This window comes from Thermobia domestica, chromosome 1, assembly GCF_964235325.1.
Source record: "Thermobia domestica chromosome 1, izTheDome1.hap1.1, whole genome shotgun sequence".
In the NCBI taxonomy this organism is placed as follows: domain Eukaryota; kingdom Metazoa; phylum Arthropoda; class Insecta; order Zygentoma; family Lepismatidae; genus Thermobia; species Thermobia domestica.
The window spans coordinates 275,913,890-275,934,965 of record NC_137454.1 but is presented as its reverse complement, the minus strand read 5'-3'; the positions used below and the strand labels follow the sequence as shown (position 1 = coordinate 275,934,965).

At 36.4% G+C, this 21,076-nt stretch overlaps 1 protein-coding gene across 2 annotated transcripts in view; it reads right to left on the bottom strand.

Annotated features, from left to right (window-relative positions):
- Positions 1–21,076, bottom strand: part of ChT (choline transporter) — a 449,444-nt gene that overhangs the window by 301,024 nt on the left and 127,344 nt on the right. The window contains exons 2-3 of one of the 2 annotated variants that reach the window (XM_081726511.1): positions 12,681–12,859; positions 10,029–10,136 (exon numbers count right to left, since the gene is read on the bottom strand). The exons of the other annotated variant lie outside the window; for it this stretch is intronic. Of the exons in view, the coding sequence (XP_081582637.1) occupies positions 10,029–10,136; positions 12,681–12,846 (274 nt within the window). The 5' untranslated portion in view covers positions 12,847–12,859. The remainder of the gene's footprint in view (positions 1–10,028; positions 10,137–12,680; positions 12,860–21,076) is intronic. 2 annotated transcript variants of the gene reach the window in all.

Below are 21,076 nucleotides of genomic sequence, written 5' to 3'. Positions count from 1 at the left end.
ATATATATACATGGCACAGCTTTAATGATCACAAGTAACATTTTAAATGTAAATTACTAAGTAGAAAAAAGACATAAAAGTTGCGAAGCGATCAGGCTTTTTGAATCCCTGATTTCCTTATATACTTCTACCAAGTGCATGAATGTGTAGAGTAGTTGGTTAGCCTTTGCTTCTCTCTTACTTTTTCCACAATTATCACTTCAAATTCCATATCCTGTAGTTACTGTGATAGTACCACGAGCTATCATAAATTATCCGCAAGCTTTGCCCACTGTACTTCCATACAAAATGTACCTTCCTCTCTGTTAACTTATTGGTTACTTCTAGAATTTTGAAAAATCGGTATACCAAAGAGTAAATGTCCTTTGTCCTCGCGGGCCACGAATGGAATACGAAAAACGTTACAGAAAAACAAGCTAAAAATCAACAGCAATGTAGACTACCAAGACGATCTACTGGGACCATCAAGCATTACAGGAAATGTATTCTAGTTTACGATCCGTTTCTCACTAAAACGACGAAGAGCAATCAGCAAGAGCAATCTATAACTCAGACACCCAAGTTATTAATATCAAAGTCAATTAAAATTGGCATCATTCTACTTATCTTTGCGGCGAGGAAAATATTACCCTAGAAATTTCTAGACAAAGATAAAAGGAATTTCAAACCTAATCAAATTTCGAATTTGCGACTTGGTCATAGCACAGTATTATCAAATTCTAGAATCTGGACATTTAAACCTTATTTACTGTCATAATATCTTAAATTATCAATACAATACTGAAATACCCAGAATCGCCCATTTCTAAGCGAAGCACATAAGGATCGTAAGTAATCACTAAACCTCATTCATAGAACATGTCAACATGCAAAATAAAACCTTTTCACAAGTCCGAGGATAGTGATTCCTACAAGCTCCGCCCAATAGTAGCAGGTAAATTGTAACACAATTGTACACCTCTCCAAAATATAATTGCATGTCCGAATTTTTCTGTCCCTTAAATTTCTAAGTTTGGCAACAACGCATAGTGAGCGAGGAGGGGAAGGAATGAACAAAGAAACAAGACTTAAGAACACAGCTCACAGTTTGCTGTTTGAAATTCTCAGTTCCTCTTTTATTACTTCTAATAACGATACTTCTAGTACAAAACAGTAGCTTAGCATTAATGCAGCAAAGGTTTACCTTTTTTAAAAAAGAAAAAACACAAACTTCTTGACGAAAAACAAAGATCGTCATAAAAACAAGGGTAATTAAGGAGTTCATGATCTATCAATGCAACAAGGAGCGTTCTCTAGTTATTCCGATAGCCACTTGTGTTCAGTAGTGTCTATTTTTTGTGTTGATGAAATACTTTTTATCCTGGTTCGAATCACACTCGATGCAATATTTTTTTTTATTTTGTAACTTTTCAGTCATTCTTGCCGTACATTTTATATTATATGTATTACACAGAAGTGATGGAACACTTTATAATCTATCCAAAAATAAGGTGTACAGGTGCGGAACCTTTCCTATATATCCCTATGTGAGTCCCCCTTAGTGCAAGTAACTTCTTTCATCGATCCATTAAATTTTCGAAAACTTGTAAATGAATCCGGAGATCTAGTGTTCAGGAAATCAGTATCAGATCTAACACCTCCTTCATCACTACCAGAACGCAATACGTATTACAGTATAACCTCGTTAACACGAACTCGCTTAAGCCGAACACTCGGTTAGGACGAACAAAATTTCGGTCCCGGCATCGCTGTACGTTATCTTATAGGAAGTTTTATCGGTTAACACGAATTTCGGTTAGCACGAATTACGAACTAATTTTTAGTCCCTTGAGTCAGTAAATGTTTTCATTTAACACGAACTTTCAATCCTTTGTTTTTTTCCAGATCATTTTTCTTATTTTAGATTTCACTCCAGATCAGTTTTTGTCATACAGTATTTATACAGACGAAAATTGCCTTGTAAATAAGAGAAAAACCAGAAACAGGTATCTTTCCTCTCTTATGAGGTGTTGATTCAGTCCTCCGTCAAGCGCTGAACATGCAGGTGCTTGGCAGACGAGCTGGCGACAGTTCGAGACAAAACATCTTCTCCCCGCCAAGTGAACTTTGTGGTGGACAAACACCGTGTGCGTGGGTTTTCTCGGGGTTCTCCCGTTTCCTCCCACTTTCTTCATTCTACCATTTCATTCATTTCTCATAATCACCGTCTCCTTTAGCCTTGCCGGCATAACCGTGGGACGTAAAACTCAAAGATTTCATTTAATTTCAAAACATCTTCTCTCCCCTGTAACTCCAAACTGGTGACAGCAATCATAAATACCTTTCCGTTACTAGCGGTACTCACCCTGCTAGCGGAGTTATCAATTTTATAACTTTACCTGGATTTTCTGTGGGGAAACTTTTTTTAAAATCTTCGAATATAGGATAATAAACTTACTGTAGTGTTTTCACTTTTCAGAGGATGGTACCTAGACCGAAACTAGTCTCGATCTCGATCTTAACTCGAATTTGAGACCGAGTAGTGTTTTCAAAATCGAGACGAGACCGAGACTACTCAGTCTCGTCTCGATACCATCTCTAGTGTTTTCTACGACATACATAATATACTGTAGTGGTATGTATAGTCTGTATACTGTAGTGCGTATGTATGGAGAAAATGTATTCGAATAATAAAATTTGGGTCCCCGGTTAACACGAATTCTTTTAACACGAACTCCTGATTTTTTAGTCCCTTGGAATTCGTGTTAACGAGGGTTTACTGTATTATTATTATTATTATTATTATTATTATTATTATTATTATTATTATTATTATTATTATTATACCTGTTTTGGCATGGAAGACCCGGGTTCGATTCCCGGCAGTGCTCATGTGGTTCGGGGCCTACGTTATGCTGTAGGTTTACTTCTTATATAACCTCACTGCCGAAAGGGTCGCTAAACTCATAATATATTATTATTATTATTATTATTATTATTATTATTATTATTATTATTATTATTATTATTATTATTATTATTATTATATTACTATTATTATTATTATTATTATTATTATTATTATTATTATTATTATTATTATTATTATTATTATTATTATTATAAGTAGAAATAGAAAAAAGGGTTTAGGGTACTAAATTTGGTGAGATATTTTATTCTTCCTACTATGAACGCTATTGTTGTTCTGGTGTATCAGAACCATTTTAGATAAGTTTTCACGACGATCTCACTTTTTTTCACTTAAAAGTCTTAATAGCTCTCAATAGTACCACCGCTTGCTACAGTCTATCTCACAAGAATGCACTCATTTGCATAATACCTTGGCCATCATCTTACTCCGAACATTCTCACTTACTGTATTATTTTACGAGAGGAGATGAGGTGTATTCTCTACTGTTTTCAAATCGGTTTTGTCTCAGTTACAATGTAGTGGATGTAAGCCATACATTGAATTATGATATATATATATATATATATAAACTACTTGTATCCTCTTCTTAATGATAAATGATGTGCTATAATGTGCTTTATATTTCACATTTTCCTTTGGAAAAGCTTGTCTGAAGACAAATCAAAATGAGCTGAGGCCATAGTGGGACACTATTTAGTATATCTTCGAACCTGCGCACGGCGATGTTCCAACTTCGAGGGGAAACGTACACTTAGAAAAAAATTAAACTCGCTGCCAACTGTGTACAGAATTCAGATTTGGGAACCTGCCTCGTCAATATTTTCCTCATGCACTGCCACGTTTGTATCTTCAAGACTTCATCAGAGGATGTTCTAACTTCTGATAGAAAATGTCTATAATATCTATAGCACACCAAAGGTTTTGATTTTGTAATACTGTTATGGGTAACATCAATGTTTTCTGGGACAGTATTATTGAAGGTGCACTGCAGCCAAGTTAATTAATAATGAACCTTCGACCTTTTAGAAATCTGCAACGGAAATTCTCACAGTAGCATTAGAAGTTGCATGGTTCGTCAAGAATTGACACATTTAATTGGATTTTTAAGGTGATATCCTTCTAGTAGAGGTATCCAATTAAAGCTCGGTAATACGCACCAACGAGCCGGTTAGGTTGCGATGAGCTATGTTCGACTCGGCTCAGATGAACCATCCTCTCGAGTCGGCTTAGTTGAGGTGCGCCATCGGCTCGGTAGACGTGATACTCGTATATGAGCGGTCTTTGTGAGCTCGTCTCTGTGGTGAACAAGCCGCTAGCCGAAGAATTTAAACTAATTGCAAAATTAGAGTCGGCACATTTCATCCAACGCATAAAAATGGACTGAGTTTCGTCGCTAGAAGTTAGACCGGTTGTCGCTTTTATGGAAGTGATTGTATGTCCGGCTTAGGAAGTCTTCTTGTATCTAATCTCTCCTTATAGAAATCCTTGGTTCCGCAGTGAAGATTGTTAAAAAAGAAAGTTCTTTTAAGTCAACAACTCAATAATTTCTTATATAGCTATCTTGAAGAATTAATGGATTTACGCAGTGTTTAATGGATTAAGCACTCCATTAATGAATGGAAAAATTAATGTATTTACTCAGTAGCTTTTGTCAGTTCAGGTGAGTAGAGCCATCGTTTTTAATAGACATTTGAAAAACAAACACTAAAACGAACGAGATTTTTTATTATCGACAATAAAACTTGTTTAGAACACCATGTTTCGCAACCATACAGCACCGCAGGACCTTCATTGGAGAAAAGATATTCAAGTGACAATTACCTCAAATGTTCTTTACCGTTTATGCACTTTGCTGTTTTGTTGCAGATATCAGTAAAAGTGTTTAATGAGTATAAATTTTAGGCAACAACGACACCCTGATATTCTCTTATGCTTCACAGCGTAAGCGTGAAGATTCATGAATTATCGGAAATGAACTTTCAAAAACGTAGTCCGAACTTAACAGGCCTAATATAGGAACATCAAAGCAAAATGATGGTATAGAAATATAATTTGACAGAAACGTGAAATATCTTGTCTAGAGTTCAATCTATTGGTTAAGTTACTTTTAAAATTCATCCCGTTACTTTGTCATTAACTTTTCCTCATATACAGTATATGACACAAGTTACACTTGGTGATAGTTGTTATTTGGTGGTAACACTTGGTCATAACTCATTGTCAGTTGAAAGTAGCGCGCTATTTGTGGGGAAGCTACAATTGCCAGCTAAAAATTTCGTAACTCTAGATATAGCAGCGCTACAAGTCTAAGCCTGTAGCTAAACCTGAGGTACATATTTTTATAGTGCGTAGGAAATTTTGCAGTAAAGCTTCAAATAAATCTTTTCCAGGATGCAAAAATATTTTGTAACACCAACATTTCCTCACAATTTTTAGTAAATTTTTATATGATGACAGGGGGAAAACATCATTGTTTCCTAATTACTTTCTGCAATTATTTTCAATAATATTACAAGAAAATTTTCTGAAATAAATTGGGTACTAACGATCGGTGAAAAGGATAATAATGACAAAATAGACCTAAACGCCATTCTAACAGCGAAAGCATATACATTTTTCGGGGAAGGGGTAATACACACACATATATATCTATATATTTATCTATCTATCTATCTATCTATCTATCTATCTATCTATCTATCTATCTATCTATCTATCTATCTATCTATCTATCTATCTATCTATCTATCTATCTCTCTCTCTCTCTCTCTCTCTCTCTCTATATATATATATATATATATATATATATATATATATATATATATATATATATATATATATATATATATATATATTGAAAAACAGACAAAATTCATACTTTACTTTGAAATGCAAATTGACCGACAAAACTTTTATGAAATATTTTAACCAACCTTTTAAGTTCAGTTACGCATGTAAGTCCCATGACACATATTATAATGCATAATGCCAAGTGAACTGTATTTGTGACAAATGCTTAATTAGCGAATGCGTTTCTGAAAACTAGCTAATAGTTGTAGGGAACTAGAATTTTTATCATGTAGGTGTAGAGCAGCTACTTTTGAAAAGTAGCCTTCCGATCACTGCTCATACTAAAATAATGTTAGCAAATGGTGAATATACTGTATACTTGCCTTCTACGTGTGCCTCTCGGGTCTATTCTAGGTAATCTCGCTTTCCTCCATTTCAACAAGTGATAGAAGGAAATTTATCACATTTCTCAGTTGGTTTTCTGTATGCTCAGAAAACTGTTAAAGTTAAGGATATGATTTAGAGTACTCGGGTCATAACCAAAGAAGGGGCATGAAAACCATGGTCCTACTCGCCAGAACCGATGAAAAGTACTAAATACTGCTTAAATCGATTAATTCTTTACGATAGCTATGCAAAATATTTATCGAGTTGGAAATACTGGTGCCAACCGGCTCGGCTCGAGCCCTCAGCGACCGGCGTAGCTTGAACCTCAGGCTCGGTTCAACTGAGCCAACAGCGCCAGTCGGGTCGATTGGAATGAGCCAATGGCTTGTTTCGGTTTGGCTCAGGTGAGCCATGGACTAGAACCTGGTCGGTTGAGATGAGCTACCGGCTCGGCTCAACTAGGCTAAGGTGAGCCATCGGCTCGAGCCTGCTCGGTTGGAGTGAGCCATCAGCTCGGTTCGGCTCAGTTCAGATAAGCCATTGGCTCGAGCCGGCTCAGTTGAACCATCGGCTCTAGCCGGCACGGTTGTATGAGCAGTTTGGCTCGGTGGTGACTGAGCCGGGAGCCGAGCTGCTGTAACTGTTGACAACAGTACTACTTGGAACCTGAAAAACATCGATTTGAATGCAGCAGAGAAAACGACTCATCTCCACTCGCAAAATACTTATGAGATTGTTCGAGAAAATATGATGGCCAATGTTTCATGAAACTGAGGGCATTCTTTTGAGATAGACTCTAGCAAATAGTGGTACTATTGAGAGGTATTAAGACGTTGAAGTGAAAAAATGTGAGATCGTCGTGAAAACCTATCTAAAATGGTTCTGATACACCAAGATAACATACTGTCCCAAGGTGTAACCAGCGTCGTAACTTGGATTTTTCGTGGGATGAAGCATTAATACGCATAGTTAATGCGGCATCATAGAGAAGTTGTTTTTTTCTAATTCTTAAGCCCCCTTTTTCCATCTTTCTCTTACTCTTTATGAACCCACGGAGCCTGTGGGCCCTCCCGCACGGCAAGGTATGCGGTTCCTTTAGTTGTGCCCCTGACCCCATTTCATACCTTTCAAATTAATTAAAGTGACAATATTGACAAACCTCAAAGCCATACTAATACATATTATTTCTAGGGCACCTAATAGTAGACATTTTTACTGAAATGGGTCTTAGACTCATTTTTCTTTTATTTACCTTTTTGTGTTGTTTTGTTTATATCAGGTAGTGAACCTGTTTGAAGCTTCATTTATAATTTCATGTTCGTATCGTATATGGAGTGAAAAAAATTCTTAAAAAGGGCCATAATCGAACGGAGGGGAGCTCCCCAGGAAGGACCAGTTGCCCGATGCATGCCCCTGGGAGGAAATAAACGTCTCAGCAAATTTAGACCCTAAAACCCTAAAACCTTTTCTCTATTTCCTACTTAAAATAATAATAATAATAATAATAATAATAATAATAATAATAATAATAATAATAATAATAATAATAATAATATAATTGATTTTGAGTTTAGGGACTTTCAACAACGAGACTATATGACGTAGACCCCGAACCACATGAACTCCCGCCGGGAATCGATCTGGATCTCCCACGCTAAAGAAGCGTATGAGCTACTACTACTACTACTACTACTACTACTACTACTACTAATAATAATAATAATAATAATAATAATAATAATAATAATAATATGAATTGCGTTCTGGTAGTAATGAAGGAGGTATTAGGGCTGATAGTGATCTCCTGGACATTAGAACTCTGGATTTATTTTGAGGTTTACGAAAATCTTACGGATCGATGAGAGAACTAATTTGCACTAAGGAAGAATTACACTGGGATATACAAAAAAGTTTTACACTTGTATACCTTCTTATGTTTGGATATATTAGAAAGTTCATCATATCCGTGTAATACTATAAAAGTGTAAGGCAAAAATAAGTGAAATATTACAAAATGAAAAAAAGATTCGAACCAGGTTCAAAAGTACTAAATCTACACGGAAAGCAAGAACTTAACACACATGGCTATCGAAACAACTGTGAAGTTACATTCCTATTTCATGAATAGAGAACGAAATTCTTAACAAGTCCCTCTCCTTCTTTTCGAACGAGTATTGTAGTTTAAAAGCGTGTGTGCTATACTTACAACCAAGTTTTCTGCATTTTTTAAGTACCATGATGTTTTAAACGTATCATTACATTAAGTTATAAAAGAGAACTGAGTATTTCAAACAGCAAACTGTAAGTTGTGCTGGGAAGTCTCGTTATTTTTTTCTTGTGACTTCCCCTACCATTACCTCGACTGCGCTGTTGCGAAACCTACAATTTCAAGGGACTTTTAAAAATTCTGGCATGCAATTATATTTTGGAGAAGTGTACATTGTACCTATTCTACTGAAAACTTGGGTTTGCAAACGTAGGCTATCTAAAGACCTAACAAGGAACAGACATGAACATGTTATCCGGACATTCGAATAAAACCTAGTCCCTTCGATAAACATAACAAAAATATGTTGATACACAAAAAATTAGATACCATGGGCAACGTAGTAAGTCTCTGGGGCCCATTAACCCTGTTAGTATAAAGCAAATCGCAGACTCGCAGTGAAATAGCTATTGCATCAACACTGTTCATTGGAAAGTCATGGTTTAGTTCATTCTCTATAGCAGGAAACGAGCATTCCAGAGGTGCTATCTATTGGGGTCCATAATGTACTTGAAAAGAAAAAAAATGGGAAAATGTCGAAAAAATTCCCTCCAGAAATCCCTCCCATTAATTTTGAACCCCTCTGAAGTAGTCCTTTACAATCGAAATATATCTTGAAAAATACTATAGGGGATAAAAAATATGACTACCAAATTTTGTATTGATAGAATAGGTGTGAGGGGAAAACATTTATTGGTATATAATCTCTAACAAAATACTTTTGGGAATGGCTGTTTTAGAACGGGAATCGAAGGAAAGTGGTATTCTGTTGAATACACTGTTTTCAAGTTCTCAGAGAAGACTTGTGACCTTCTAGATTACTTTTAATCAGTAAATTAGTTAAGAACATGTTTCTTAGTTGTCCGAAAACGTTGTTTGCCTCCTAAAATCATATTCTCATTTTAATATATTTGACATAAATATTATTCTTCAGGTTAGAAGCCGAGGTCCTATGTGTGCACGTACTGCATACACTACAGACAAATGCGAATTTCTGATTTTAAGTGATGTATTTAGCATACTTCATTTATGCTAAATTAGCTTGAGCCAAAGAGTAAGTGTAAGTTTACTGAGGATAAAGTATACAGTTAGTTATCCAGTAAATTTTTTTCAATAAATGATAGACTATAACACGCATAACACTTTTGATTTTCAATTTAAGAATCATCATTTGCTATTGGAGTTTTTGGAGTTTTCATTCTACTGCAATATTTACGTTTCTTTGTCACATAATAATGTTTACTTGCAAATATCACTGAATTTCTTAAAAAATTTGTATTACAATTATGTTCTGTAATCAGTGAAATATAACGATTTTCTTCGAAGCTGAATAATGCATATTTTAATTACTACTCTACAAGTATCTCTTTCTTTAATTCTTTCGTGAAGCGTTAAGCTCTAAAAAATGCGGTTAGAACATTTTATCTATACTTACCTCATAAAAATATTTCGGAATATCATTCTCTAATTACCTGAATGCAAATTAGCATTATCACGCTGGCACTATTTCATAACACTTTGTCTTTTTATAATAGTGATAAGAAATTTGTACCAAAAGTGCTACGAAAATAAGAAAAAACATTTAGTTGGATTAATGAATTGTTTCTGAATTAAAGCAAGCTTTCCGTCTTCCAGAACAGCCTAAATTACAACTTAATCTTATATGTTACATACCAAAAACCAAACTTAACGCATATCCAAACGGAGCCTGGCACCAAATAAGTCCTCTTGTATATATAGCTTCCGCTGTTCCATTTATATATCCTCCACCAACCCACGTTGCTGTAATTAAAAGTGTGAACATCAACTTAACTCGCGAAATCTATGGAAAGTACCACACACGTAACTACTAAATAAAGTATACTCCGGAGTTCTTTAATAGGAAATCACATCAGCGGTAAATTCCGCCTAATGATTCTTAAATTCCGAATGATGGTTCACAACTATTATAGGAATGATTATGAGTTCTTATTATATTGGTTCCAATATGTCTGATAGACCAAAATAATGACAATTTTAAAGTCTTTGGAAGTTAAAGATTCCACCTGTAATGAAAAAATAATAATAATATTACTGTAACACTTTTCTATTCTGGTTTATCTTATTTTAAGATTCCTCCTACCCACCAAACTAACGGTAGTTAACAGAAAGCGTAAAATCGTAATAATTTCGAAAACGTATCTAACGATTTTGTTTGTAATTAGTATATCAATAAATAACAACAATATATTGTGGCATAACATTTTTGGGAGAAAGTCTATGGGAGATACCAATGAGAATTCTATTATACTTTGGAGTATACTTTAAAGCTTTCACTAATACTTTTACATTATCTTCTACGCCTAAATTGGGTTTACTACATCTTAAAGTACCTTAGAATTGATGATTTTATCCTTGCAATGAAGTCATCATAATTGACACGCCTTGAGCTTTAAGGCTTAAATACAATTACAGAAAATAATAGAAAAGGATTTAATAAGAATATTTGAGTATTGTTAATGCATATATGCTGTTTACTTATATCTATACTATTACTGCTTTAAGCGTTATTTGTTTGTAAAATATTAACACCGCCCCAGGTTTTCCAGAGTTAACGAACTCTAACAATATTAAATTCTTAGGCATATACCAGTTCGAAGTAAGTTTTTACCTAGTTGTACGTTAGTGATTATGTTCCAAATTGAAATGATTTATTACATCGAAACTCACGCGAAGAAATATATATATCACATTAAATCTGCTAAGAGCTTTCAAGGCAGAAAAACTACCAAGATATTAACACAAAAGATAAAAATAATCGCTTGCATTTAGAAATCACGTGGTGGTCATCCAAGGAAAACAAACGATCCAACAGTTTTATCGAAAGAAAGTTCACTGTAGACAATAATAGCAATTGTTACTGAATATTTATTTTTAATGAGAAAACTTATCGTACCTGCTATTGTATATAAATTAGTGAAAATCAAGGTAGTGTCATACCTGTATGGAAATATCCCAGGTCGTTTCCTCGTAGAAGAATTCGTTTTCAGAAATAGATACTATACAATACATGTTGCTAACATAAAATGTCAGGGTGTACCTCAGTTGGGGCAGAATAATTCAATGACATTTTCACAACATCAAAAGTTCATGGAAGGTCCTTGCATCATCTTAATTACCATGAGACTTACAGTATTTCAAGGATGATCTGATCATAAAAGGTTTGTAGTCGCAAGATACAAAATTGTTGAAAATTATAAAATAATCTTTGACATCACGTTTTGTGAAGCAGAATATTGTATCCTCATAACCCGCATAGTTATTAACAAATCTAAGCATTTATATGAGAGCTATAGAAATTGAGGATCCAGTGAAGTGATTTTTAAACGCAGCTAATACGGAGTGATCGACTATTATCTCACTGAGAAATGGTAATTCAAGGTACTGTTACCCAAATTGTTGTATAGGAGACAGTGGAATCTAATTTGTCCGAAGAAGTTGTAAGAAGTGAAGCGAAATATATAAATTATTTCACTTTTCTACCACCTAAATTACTTCTGACTATATATGCGCAAATACTTGACACCCTAACAAAGCATGTTCACAAAATTTGGACAACTAGATAAAAAGCAACGGAAGGGAACCATACCCAATAAACAAGGTCCAATTTTATTGATCAGATTAATCTATTTTCTTTTAAAGCTCAAATAATGTAAAGTGTGGTACGTGGTTTTATCCTTTCGATACAAAAGGATACCAATCTGTACCTAAAACGATCCTGGTGCAACCAATAGTATATCTCAAATAGTTTTGAATGTTAACTGTTAGGAATTTATGCAGGAAAGAGGAGTTTCCGGCTCAGCAAACATTTGATAACAAATAGGAAAGAAAGTCAAAACCAGGAGCACATTATTTTCAATATAAACTAATTATTTGCTGAGCAAAACTATATATTCTCATTAAAATTCAACACGTGTTACAGTTTCGCCAACTAACACTTTGGCTTCATCAGACAATATGTGATTCGGTATATCTGTACAATCGTATATACATACAACAGCTAAGATCTTTCTCTAAGCAGTTTCTCGTGTATAAGTAGTTATAATTCTTGCTTTCAAAACCGTACAATTAGATGATTGCTCACATGTGTCTTTTACGACACCAACGAAAAACATTTGTTCTAAATGATACACTTATTTGTAATTTTGGTTAATAGCCACATACTAATGTTGCCATTCAAAGAGCTACTAGAAGTCACTGCAACAAGGAAAAGCAACAGCAATCTCCTGAAGTAAAAACATATTGAGAAATTATGTTGTAAATGTACCTGTCATTGTAAATGTTTACCTGTCATTGTAAATATTCCTACAAACAAGCCGATGCTCCTTCCAGCGAGCATAACCTCCTCTTCTGAATCATTGCCAGAATCTTTCTTTTTTGCTGCCCAAATACCAACACCAAGAATGAGTATGTAAAAGATTATAATTGAAACTATCCCAGCTATGTTAATCATCTTGGTGAAGTGTCTGAAATAAAGTGTCAGAAATAAAAAGTAATTTTCATTATTGAAAACATTTCAGCCGAGTCTTTTAATATAATAATAAAAGTAAAGAATGATAATTACAGGAAGAGACAATCTGCTTACCTGTATATTAGAAATTATCAATTCAAATAAATAAATAACTACAATTTGCTTCTGGTTAAACGGGTACTGCTTGTTCCATATTTAGGACAGACTGGTTTTTGTTTCATTCCATCTAATGATGCGAGAACTTTTCTGCCTGATTGCATACAGTGACATATATGGCTCATTCCTACTGGCCTGTAGCATATGGTGTCAACTCGTGGTTAATTGTGGTGTCTTCTGCTAGCTGGGAGCGCTGAGTCCATTTGTGTACATGTTTAGCATGTTTTACTTTGTTAACTGTTAACTGCTACTAAAAGTAAAATTATTAGCTTGAATAGTAAACGCTGCTTGAAATAGTTCCGAGTCATTGTGTAACTAATATCCATCACATAAACTGCTAGTGTGAAGTATTGGACATTTTATTTATTTCAGAGACAAACAAAGCGTATGAAGCCACATACATTCTATCTGAAAAAAGAAGACGCATTTTGTGGAAACACAGAAATCATCAGAAATAACTCAATGAAACAAATTTCTCCGATGCTACACAATTGTCTGAATCTATTAGTGAACCGAAAACTGTCTTTTATTTCTCTTCTTTCCCTTTTACATCTCAACTGTTCCAACTAATAGTTGGCCAAACACGCATTCACTCCGTACAGAAAAGACTTGAAAAGCCAATTGATTTATCTACATCTAATGTCGAAGCTTTTGGGTTGTCTTGTCTGGATGTCTATCAAGGTACAACATTCCTTAAATTGCATCCCTAATGCCCTTGAAGTACTATGAGGAAATGAAATATAAATTGTATTTCACCGAGAATTCCTCACACGTACCTCACGACAACCAGGTTATGACAAGAAGCATAAGATAAAACCACTATTTGAACACATCAAAGAACAATGTCTGAAAGTTCCAATGGAGGAGTTTTGATCAACAAATCTGTGCATACAAAGCAAGAAGTTCGCTTAAACAATGCAACCCTAGAAAAGCCTCTGATGTAAGTGGTGTTCCTTACAAAATTCGAACTTTAGAGTGGTAAAGAGAATAATATGCCCCTTCCTGATGGTATGGATTATGGTTAATCTCGAAATATGATTGTCAGACTTGCTTTACCTGTTCCGGAAAATGTAAATCATAAGATATATTTTGACAACCATTTCAACAGTACTGAACTCCAAATTTATCTCGCCCAAACCGGCATTCACGACGTAGGTACAATTCGAATAAACCGTGTTCCTAGATACAATCTGATGAGTGAAGAATATCTCAAGAAAAAAGGCGTAAAAGGAAGCTAATGCAGAGATAGATGGAACCGAAATATCATGTGCACGTTGGTACACTCCGCATTAAAAGAATTGCGACAGTTAACGCCATGCAGTTAGGCCACCCAATATACACCTTCTTATCCCATAATCGTGTCAGCTAAAGAGACCTCGTTTCTCTCCTTCTTTCCTCTCTCCAATACTAAAATTAGCTAACAACATGAGCGCAATTCTTATTTCAAAGTACACCTGTATTACCTTCGCAAAATGAAATAACAAAATTGAGACGAAACAAGATTCGTGAATTGTAAGGAGAAACTGAAATACACAGAATGAAAAATGAAACCAATTGGATATCTATTACACAGAGATTCAGAAATAGGCAGAGACAGAGAAGAGGAGAGAAGAAGAAAAGAAAAGCGAGAACAAATAAAACTGTGGAATTTAACGTAGTAAGAAAAGAACCTAAAATTATCAAGTTCCGTTTCCAGAAATACAACAGTAATATAGAAATAACGTTTGATTTTACTTATTTTTTTCAGAACTATTCGAATATATAGAGGATGCTTTATTCATTATGTCCCTTTCATAATGGATAGCATACACAGTTTCAAGTAGAACTGTAGATCTTCGAGACGCATCTAGGATAATCTCAAGAGTTTAACACACATGCTTTGTTTCCGCGAGGTTCGTTTGCAAATTCGGTAGATTTTCATTGGACGTACTGTTCCAAAATACATTGTAATAAACGCAGTAGATAGCGTTGGTCATATCCTCCATTTCAGACTAGTAATGCAATCTGAACAAAAAAAAGCAACAAAAGAGAAAAACGAAAGGAGAAAAAGGTAAGAAAAATAGAAGAGTTCTATTTTACTGCTAATTTCTATTAGAAATACCCTATATTTTAAGTCTAAAGTGTATTGTAATAAAAAGTTACAAATGTTGGAAAGGAAAAGTTTATGTTCCTCATAGATGTAACATCTTTAAAATTTCAACTTGAAAAAACACACTGAATTATAGGATGGGAACAAATTTTGTGTCGAACTAAGATAAATACAATTTTGTTTTCAAATAACCAAGAGCTTACTATTTTCTAGTCTTTTTCCGAAGGTTTATCTGTTCCGAACATCCAGCATTGATTTAATCTCTTCCGGATATAACGTAATTTCCACTGATAGTATCAACATGCTAAGAGCTCAAACGGATCATCGTGTCACTCAAATGATGTTGGTTAGGTTATAGACCACCACTGGATCGAGAATTCAAATCCGTAGGGACCCAGTAATTCGACTGAGACTCGGTAACCCAGAGGATAAAAAAGAGGTTTTACTTATTCCCTTGCGTTTAAACAGTATTTCTGTTAGAGATGACCAGGACTAGAGATGTCATCCTCACAAGGGATGTTATCCTATATTAATAGTAGCATTTCGCACGCAAAAAGCGCACAATCGATAGAGGACTGGAAAAAGGAAAAAATCCAAATTTATACGTGCGGACACCCAAAAACACAGGAGATACAGAGGAAAGAAGGAGCATTAAAAATGTGCAGATAACAATGTAAAATGGATATTGACATAGAAATACCTGCAAAAGGAGTAAAGTTATCAAAAGGAGACTTGCACAACAGTATCGTAAGCAAACATTGTACCCACAGACGTGCTCAATAACTTCAGAGTTGTTGTCAACTGAGCACAAAATAAACTTTTGTGCAATGGCACGGGGCACAAATGATAACATATATAAAATATAATTATAATAAGTAACATACCTGTGAATTCCGGATGGACAGTGTTGCCAACTTGTGAAAATAGCCCTGTATGAAGTCCAAAGGTATAGCATTGCACATGTAGAAGAGTACATACAGTGCACGAGTCTAACTAGTGGAAACCAAAATATGAGACAACTAATAAAAATAGAAGCACTCAAGTACAAAAATAACAGACGAAGCACAGTGTTGAAACAGAGTTGCCAAAGTCGAAAATCAGAAAAGCATAAAAACAGAGCACAAACGCCTAAACGATGCATGCTCTTGGCGGACTCACTTCTGTAGTGCACGTAATTTTAAGCACCCTACACCTTATTGATAATCACTATGTCAGTGTTTCTGTCGATAAAGCGGTCCTCATGACGTTGGTCTCTATGAGGAGAGGGTCGCGTGAAAATGGTAATAAACGGACAGAAACTACATTTGTACACCAGGAGGGTATCCCTGATATTGTGTAATAATCGCAAGAAAAGGCGTAAAATGTAACACACGCAGTTTGCTTGTGGCACATTGTTTTATTGCGAACAGTTGACATGTAGTTCTGTAATGAGGGTGTGAGATAAGCAGAAACACTTCGTACAATGTGTACATCTGACGAAGCTCACATTAGTACATGTTTCTTCCTGGCATTCGTCTGATAGCGTGGCATCGAAACAGTATTCAATTTGTGCCAGAAAGTACGCTGGCACTTCATGAGTATAACCGCATCTGAAGAAGGCAAACTTGATCATCCCCGAAACCTGCCGGCGGAAAACTGGTAATGAGCAAGGAATTGCACACGTAGAAAACTATCTCTTCTCCAAATGTCGAACTCGCCAGTAGGCAAAACACTGTCCGTAATGAAGCGGACGAAGTTTTTGTACGAGCGAAAGAAACCAACATCAAGGGGCTGTATGAGTCCGGTGCATTTCTCGAGAGTTAATCTTCACTCAAAGGCGATGACGGCAGGAACTGTGTCCTGAGCAAGCGTCACATCCTTATTTGCACTCCATGATTCAGGAAGCAGAAGAACACGACTGGTAGAACTTGAAGGCGAAAACACTTGTGCCATGAGCGTTTCTAGATCGCCTTTCTTCGTGTTAGCAGTAGTTTCGGCGAGCGATCATGAGCTTTAGTTCTAAGAAAACGACCAGCGGGTTCCGCCACGAGCACATAGAGAGGGGAAAGAAGACTACCAGACATGGAAATCACCGGCATGATCATATAACAATGTGTAGTAGCGGCAAGAGAGCTCACCTCAATATTTATGAATTTAGCTCGTTTCACAGCAAAGTCAGGTGGGAATGCAGCTCCTTTTTGAAGTTACTTTGGTCACCATTAAATACCTGTTCAGGAGTGTACTTTGATGCGATTACGGTTCTCATATCAGAAATAAAATGATCTGCACTTACCTTTATCTTCATCCAATCCAGGTGGTAACCTCTTCCAAGTCGATAGGTAGCTGTTATAATACATACTATATTTTCGCTTAAAATTGTGTAACCATGTTCGTGAAGCTGTGAAATTGGAGGTGCCAATATGACCACTAAACGTCGGTTCAGCCATTAATTGGTGTTTTACGTGCAATCCCCACAAGCGAAGAATTCGGCCATGAACGATGGCGTTCCTAGCTCGGGCTTCTTTAAACAATTTGCAGACTTCCTCGTTGATACGTCTGATGGATATTCCTTTCCGACTGTTCTCAAATCTAGAAAGTTGGTGTGCGTAACACAGGCGTCTAAATTTGCTCTGAACCGTTGTAAATTTTAATCTGTTGTAACGTGGTGCTAATTGCATCTTGCCGTGTCTTGATTGTCTGGTAGAATACTTGTACGCATTCTCCAGAAATTCAGTTGGAAGATCTATATGTTGTCTCTTTGGAGGTAATAGCAGATAATCGGAACTACTACTTGTCGGTGATTGCGCTGGTGTGCAGGGTTTCTTTTTTCCTTGACTGGAAACTTGTTTCTGCCTCTTCAATGTCACTATCGATCACGCTCAAGCAACTATGATGCGATTCCGAATCAAGGACGTCGAATGCGCTGATTTCTTCCACATCGATGGCATTCCTCGTCAGTTTCTGTCTAATTTCCCTAAACATAACCACATCTGCGGGAGTAGGCGTAGTTTCGTTGATACCGAATTCATTTTTCAAAAGAGCAACTATACGCCCTAGGTCCATTGTATTGCTTTGCACTTATGAAACGTACGTACGTGTCTTGTGAATAGAGTAAACCGCGAATTGGTGTCTTAATGCTAAAAAGACGCGCACTCAATGCACACTAACAAACACACACACACAGCACCTGGAACACACGTTCCTTCTCGCAAACATCATGTGCTTACTGTACCGCAACTTTCTTTGCCATAAAAAAAAACACATCATGGAATAACGGTAGCAATATCACAGGCTTTGTCTGTCAACTAGCCCTTCATACGCACCGCGGAACTGTCCTATCACACAGTTAGTTTGTTACAAATTCCTCGCCAGCAACGTACCTCAAAGATAACTATACATACACGAATGTCTCCCAGTGGCGTACTCGTTTACACCCAATTGATTTTGTTTTGTTTATGTATACCTGTTCGTGATTCCCGCGGACGGCATGCTTGGGCACGCTTGGTTAAAAAGCGCCTTCCCCAAAGCCCCACGTCAAGATGTTTCAATTCGCTGATACACAGTTTACATTGATTGCGGGATGCAGAATACTATATCTATATCTATCTATCTACTTTTCTATCTATCTATCACCTATCTACATATACATAGGGTGTCCAAAAGGTACTGCTACAAGTTACATCGGACATTTCTCAAACAAAACTAACCATATCATCGTGACCTATCGTCCGGAAGTGGACATTGACGGTGCTACAGCCGTCGTTGCGTGGAAGAGTGGAACGTCAAACACGCCCACTACGAGTATGATCGGAGATAGGTCATCCCAGAGCATGCATCATTTCGGTGTTTGTGCTATGTTTTGATGCTTTTCTGACTTTCCACTTTGGCAACACTGCTTCGACACTGTGCTTCGTCCGTTATTTTCGTATTTTAGTGCTTCTATTTTTATTAGTTGTCACATATTTTGGTTACCACTAGTTAGACTCGTGCACTGTATGTACTCTTCTACATGTGCAATGCTATACCTTTGGACTTCATACAGGGCTATTTTCACAAGTTGGCAACACTGTCCATCCGGAATTCACGGGTATGTTACTTATTACAATTAGATTTTATATACATTAGATATGTTATCTAATGTATAGCTTTGCACTGGGTCCACTGTATAGCTTTGCACTTATGAAACGTACATACGTGTCTTGTGAATAGAGTAAACCCCGAATTGGTGTCTTAATGCTAGCAAAGACGCGCACTCAATACACACTAACAAACACACACACAGCACTTGGAACACACATTCTTTCTCGCAAACATCATATGCTTACTGCACCGCGCCTTTCTTTGCCATAAAAAAACACATCATGGAATAACAGTAGCAATGTCACAGGCTTTGTCTGTCAACTAGCCCTTCACACGCACCGCTGAATTGTCCTAACACACGGGTATGTTTGTTACAACTTCCTTGCCAGCAACGTACTTCTCAATGATAACTATACGTACACGAATGTCTCCCAGTGGGGTACCCGGTTACACCCAATTGATTTTGTTTTGTTTATGTATATCTGTTTGTGATTCGCAGGGACGGCAGGCTTGGGCACACTTGGTTAAATAGCAAATCAGGACGTTCCAATTTGCTGATACGCAGTTTACATTGATTTCGGGATGCAGAATACTATATCTATATCTATCTATCTGTCTGTCTGTCTATATATATAGGGTGTCCAAAAAGTACTAGTACTAATCACATAAGATATTCCTGACTCAAAACTAACCACATAATCGTGACCTATCGTCCGGAAGTGGACAGGGGCGGCGCTACAGCCCTCGTCACGTGGAAAAGTGGAACGTCAAACACGCCCACCACGAGTATGATCGGAGATAGGTCATCCCAGAGCAACCATCATTTCGGCGTTTTTGCTGTGTTTTGATGCTTTTCTGATTTTCCACTTTGGCAATGCTGCTTCGATAACGTGGTTCGTTCGTTATTTTCGTACTTCAGTTTTTCTATTTTTATTAGTTGTCTCATATTTTGGTTTCCACTAGTTAGACTCGTGTATTGTCTGTACTCTTCTACATCTGCGATGCTATACCTTTGGACTTCATACAGGGTTATTTTCACAAGTTGGCAACACTGTCCATCCGGAATTCACAGGTATGATACTTATTACAATTAGATTTTACATATGTTATCAGTTGTGCACGGTGCCATCGCACAAAAGTTTATTTTATGCTCAGTTGGCAACACTGTATTAACTCTGACGTTTTCAGCACGTCTGTGGGTACAATGTTTGCTTACGATACTGTTGTGCAACTCTCCTTTTGATGACTTTACTGCTTTTGCAGGTATTTCTATGTCAATATTTATTCTACATTGCTATCTGTACATTATTATTACTCCTTTTTTCCTCTGTATATCCAGTGTTTCTGGGTGTCCGCACGTATAAATTTGGATTTCTCCCTTTTTTCAGTCCTCTATCAACTGCGCACTCTTTGAGCGCGAAATGCTACTATCTATATAAGATGTTCCTCTGTCAAGGCACGAAAAATAGGACGCCGAAGTTAACAGTTAATTAGATTTTCGAGATCAGGTGTATCGGACTCTTCCTCCGTTTTAACTTGGAACATGAAGTGCGCGTGTGAGAGAGGGAGAGAAGGGGAGAAGTGAAAAATGCGAAGACAAGATAGGGAAACGTCAAGAAAGAGAGAAAGGGGGACGAATATAAATATAAACATATTTATCATTGCAGTGTATGGTGTAGAACGCCCATACTGTTTACTCGAACTATCGTCAGTGATGCCTTGTAAGTGCTCCATCGAAAGAGAAATCTCTGCAACCACTATTTTATGCGATTCCCCCCCTCCCTGATGGGTAATCGAACCAAAATTTTCAATTTGGAAATCTGGCACGTTACCACTACAACACTGATTTCTTAAGCCAAACTTTGTTTAAAAATTGTATAGTGTTTCTTTCTGAGAACGATAACACGA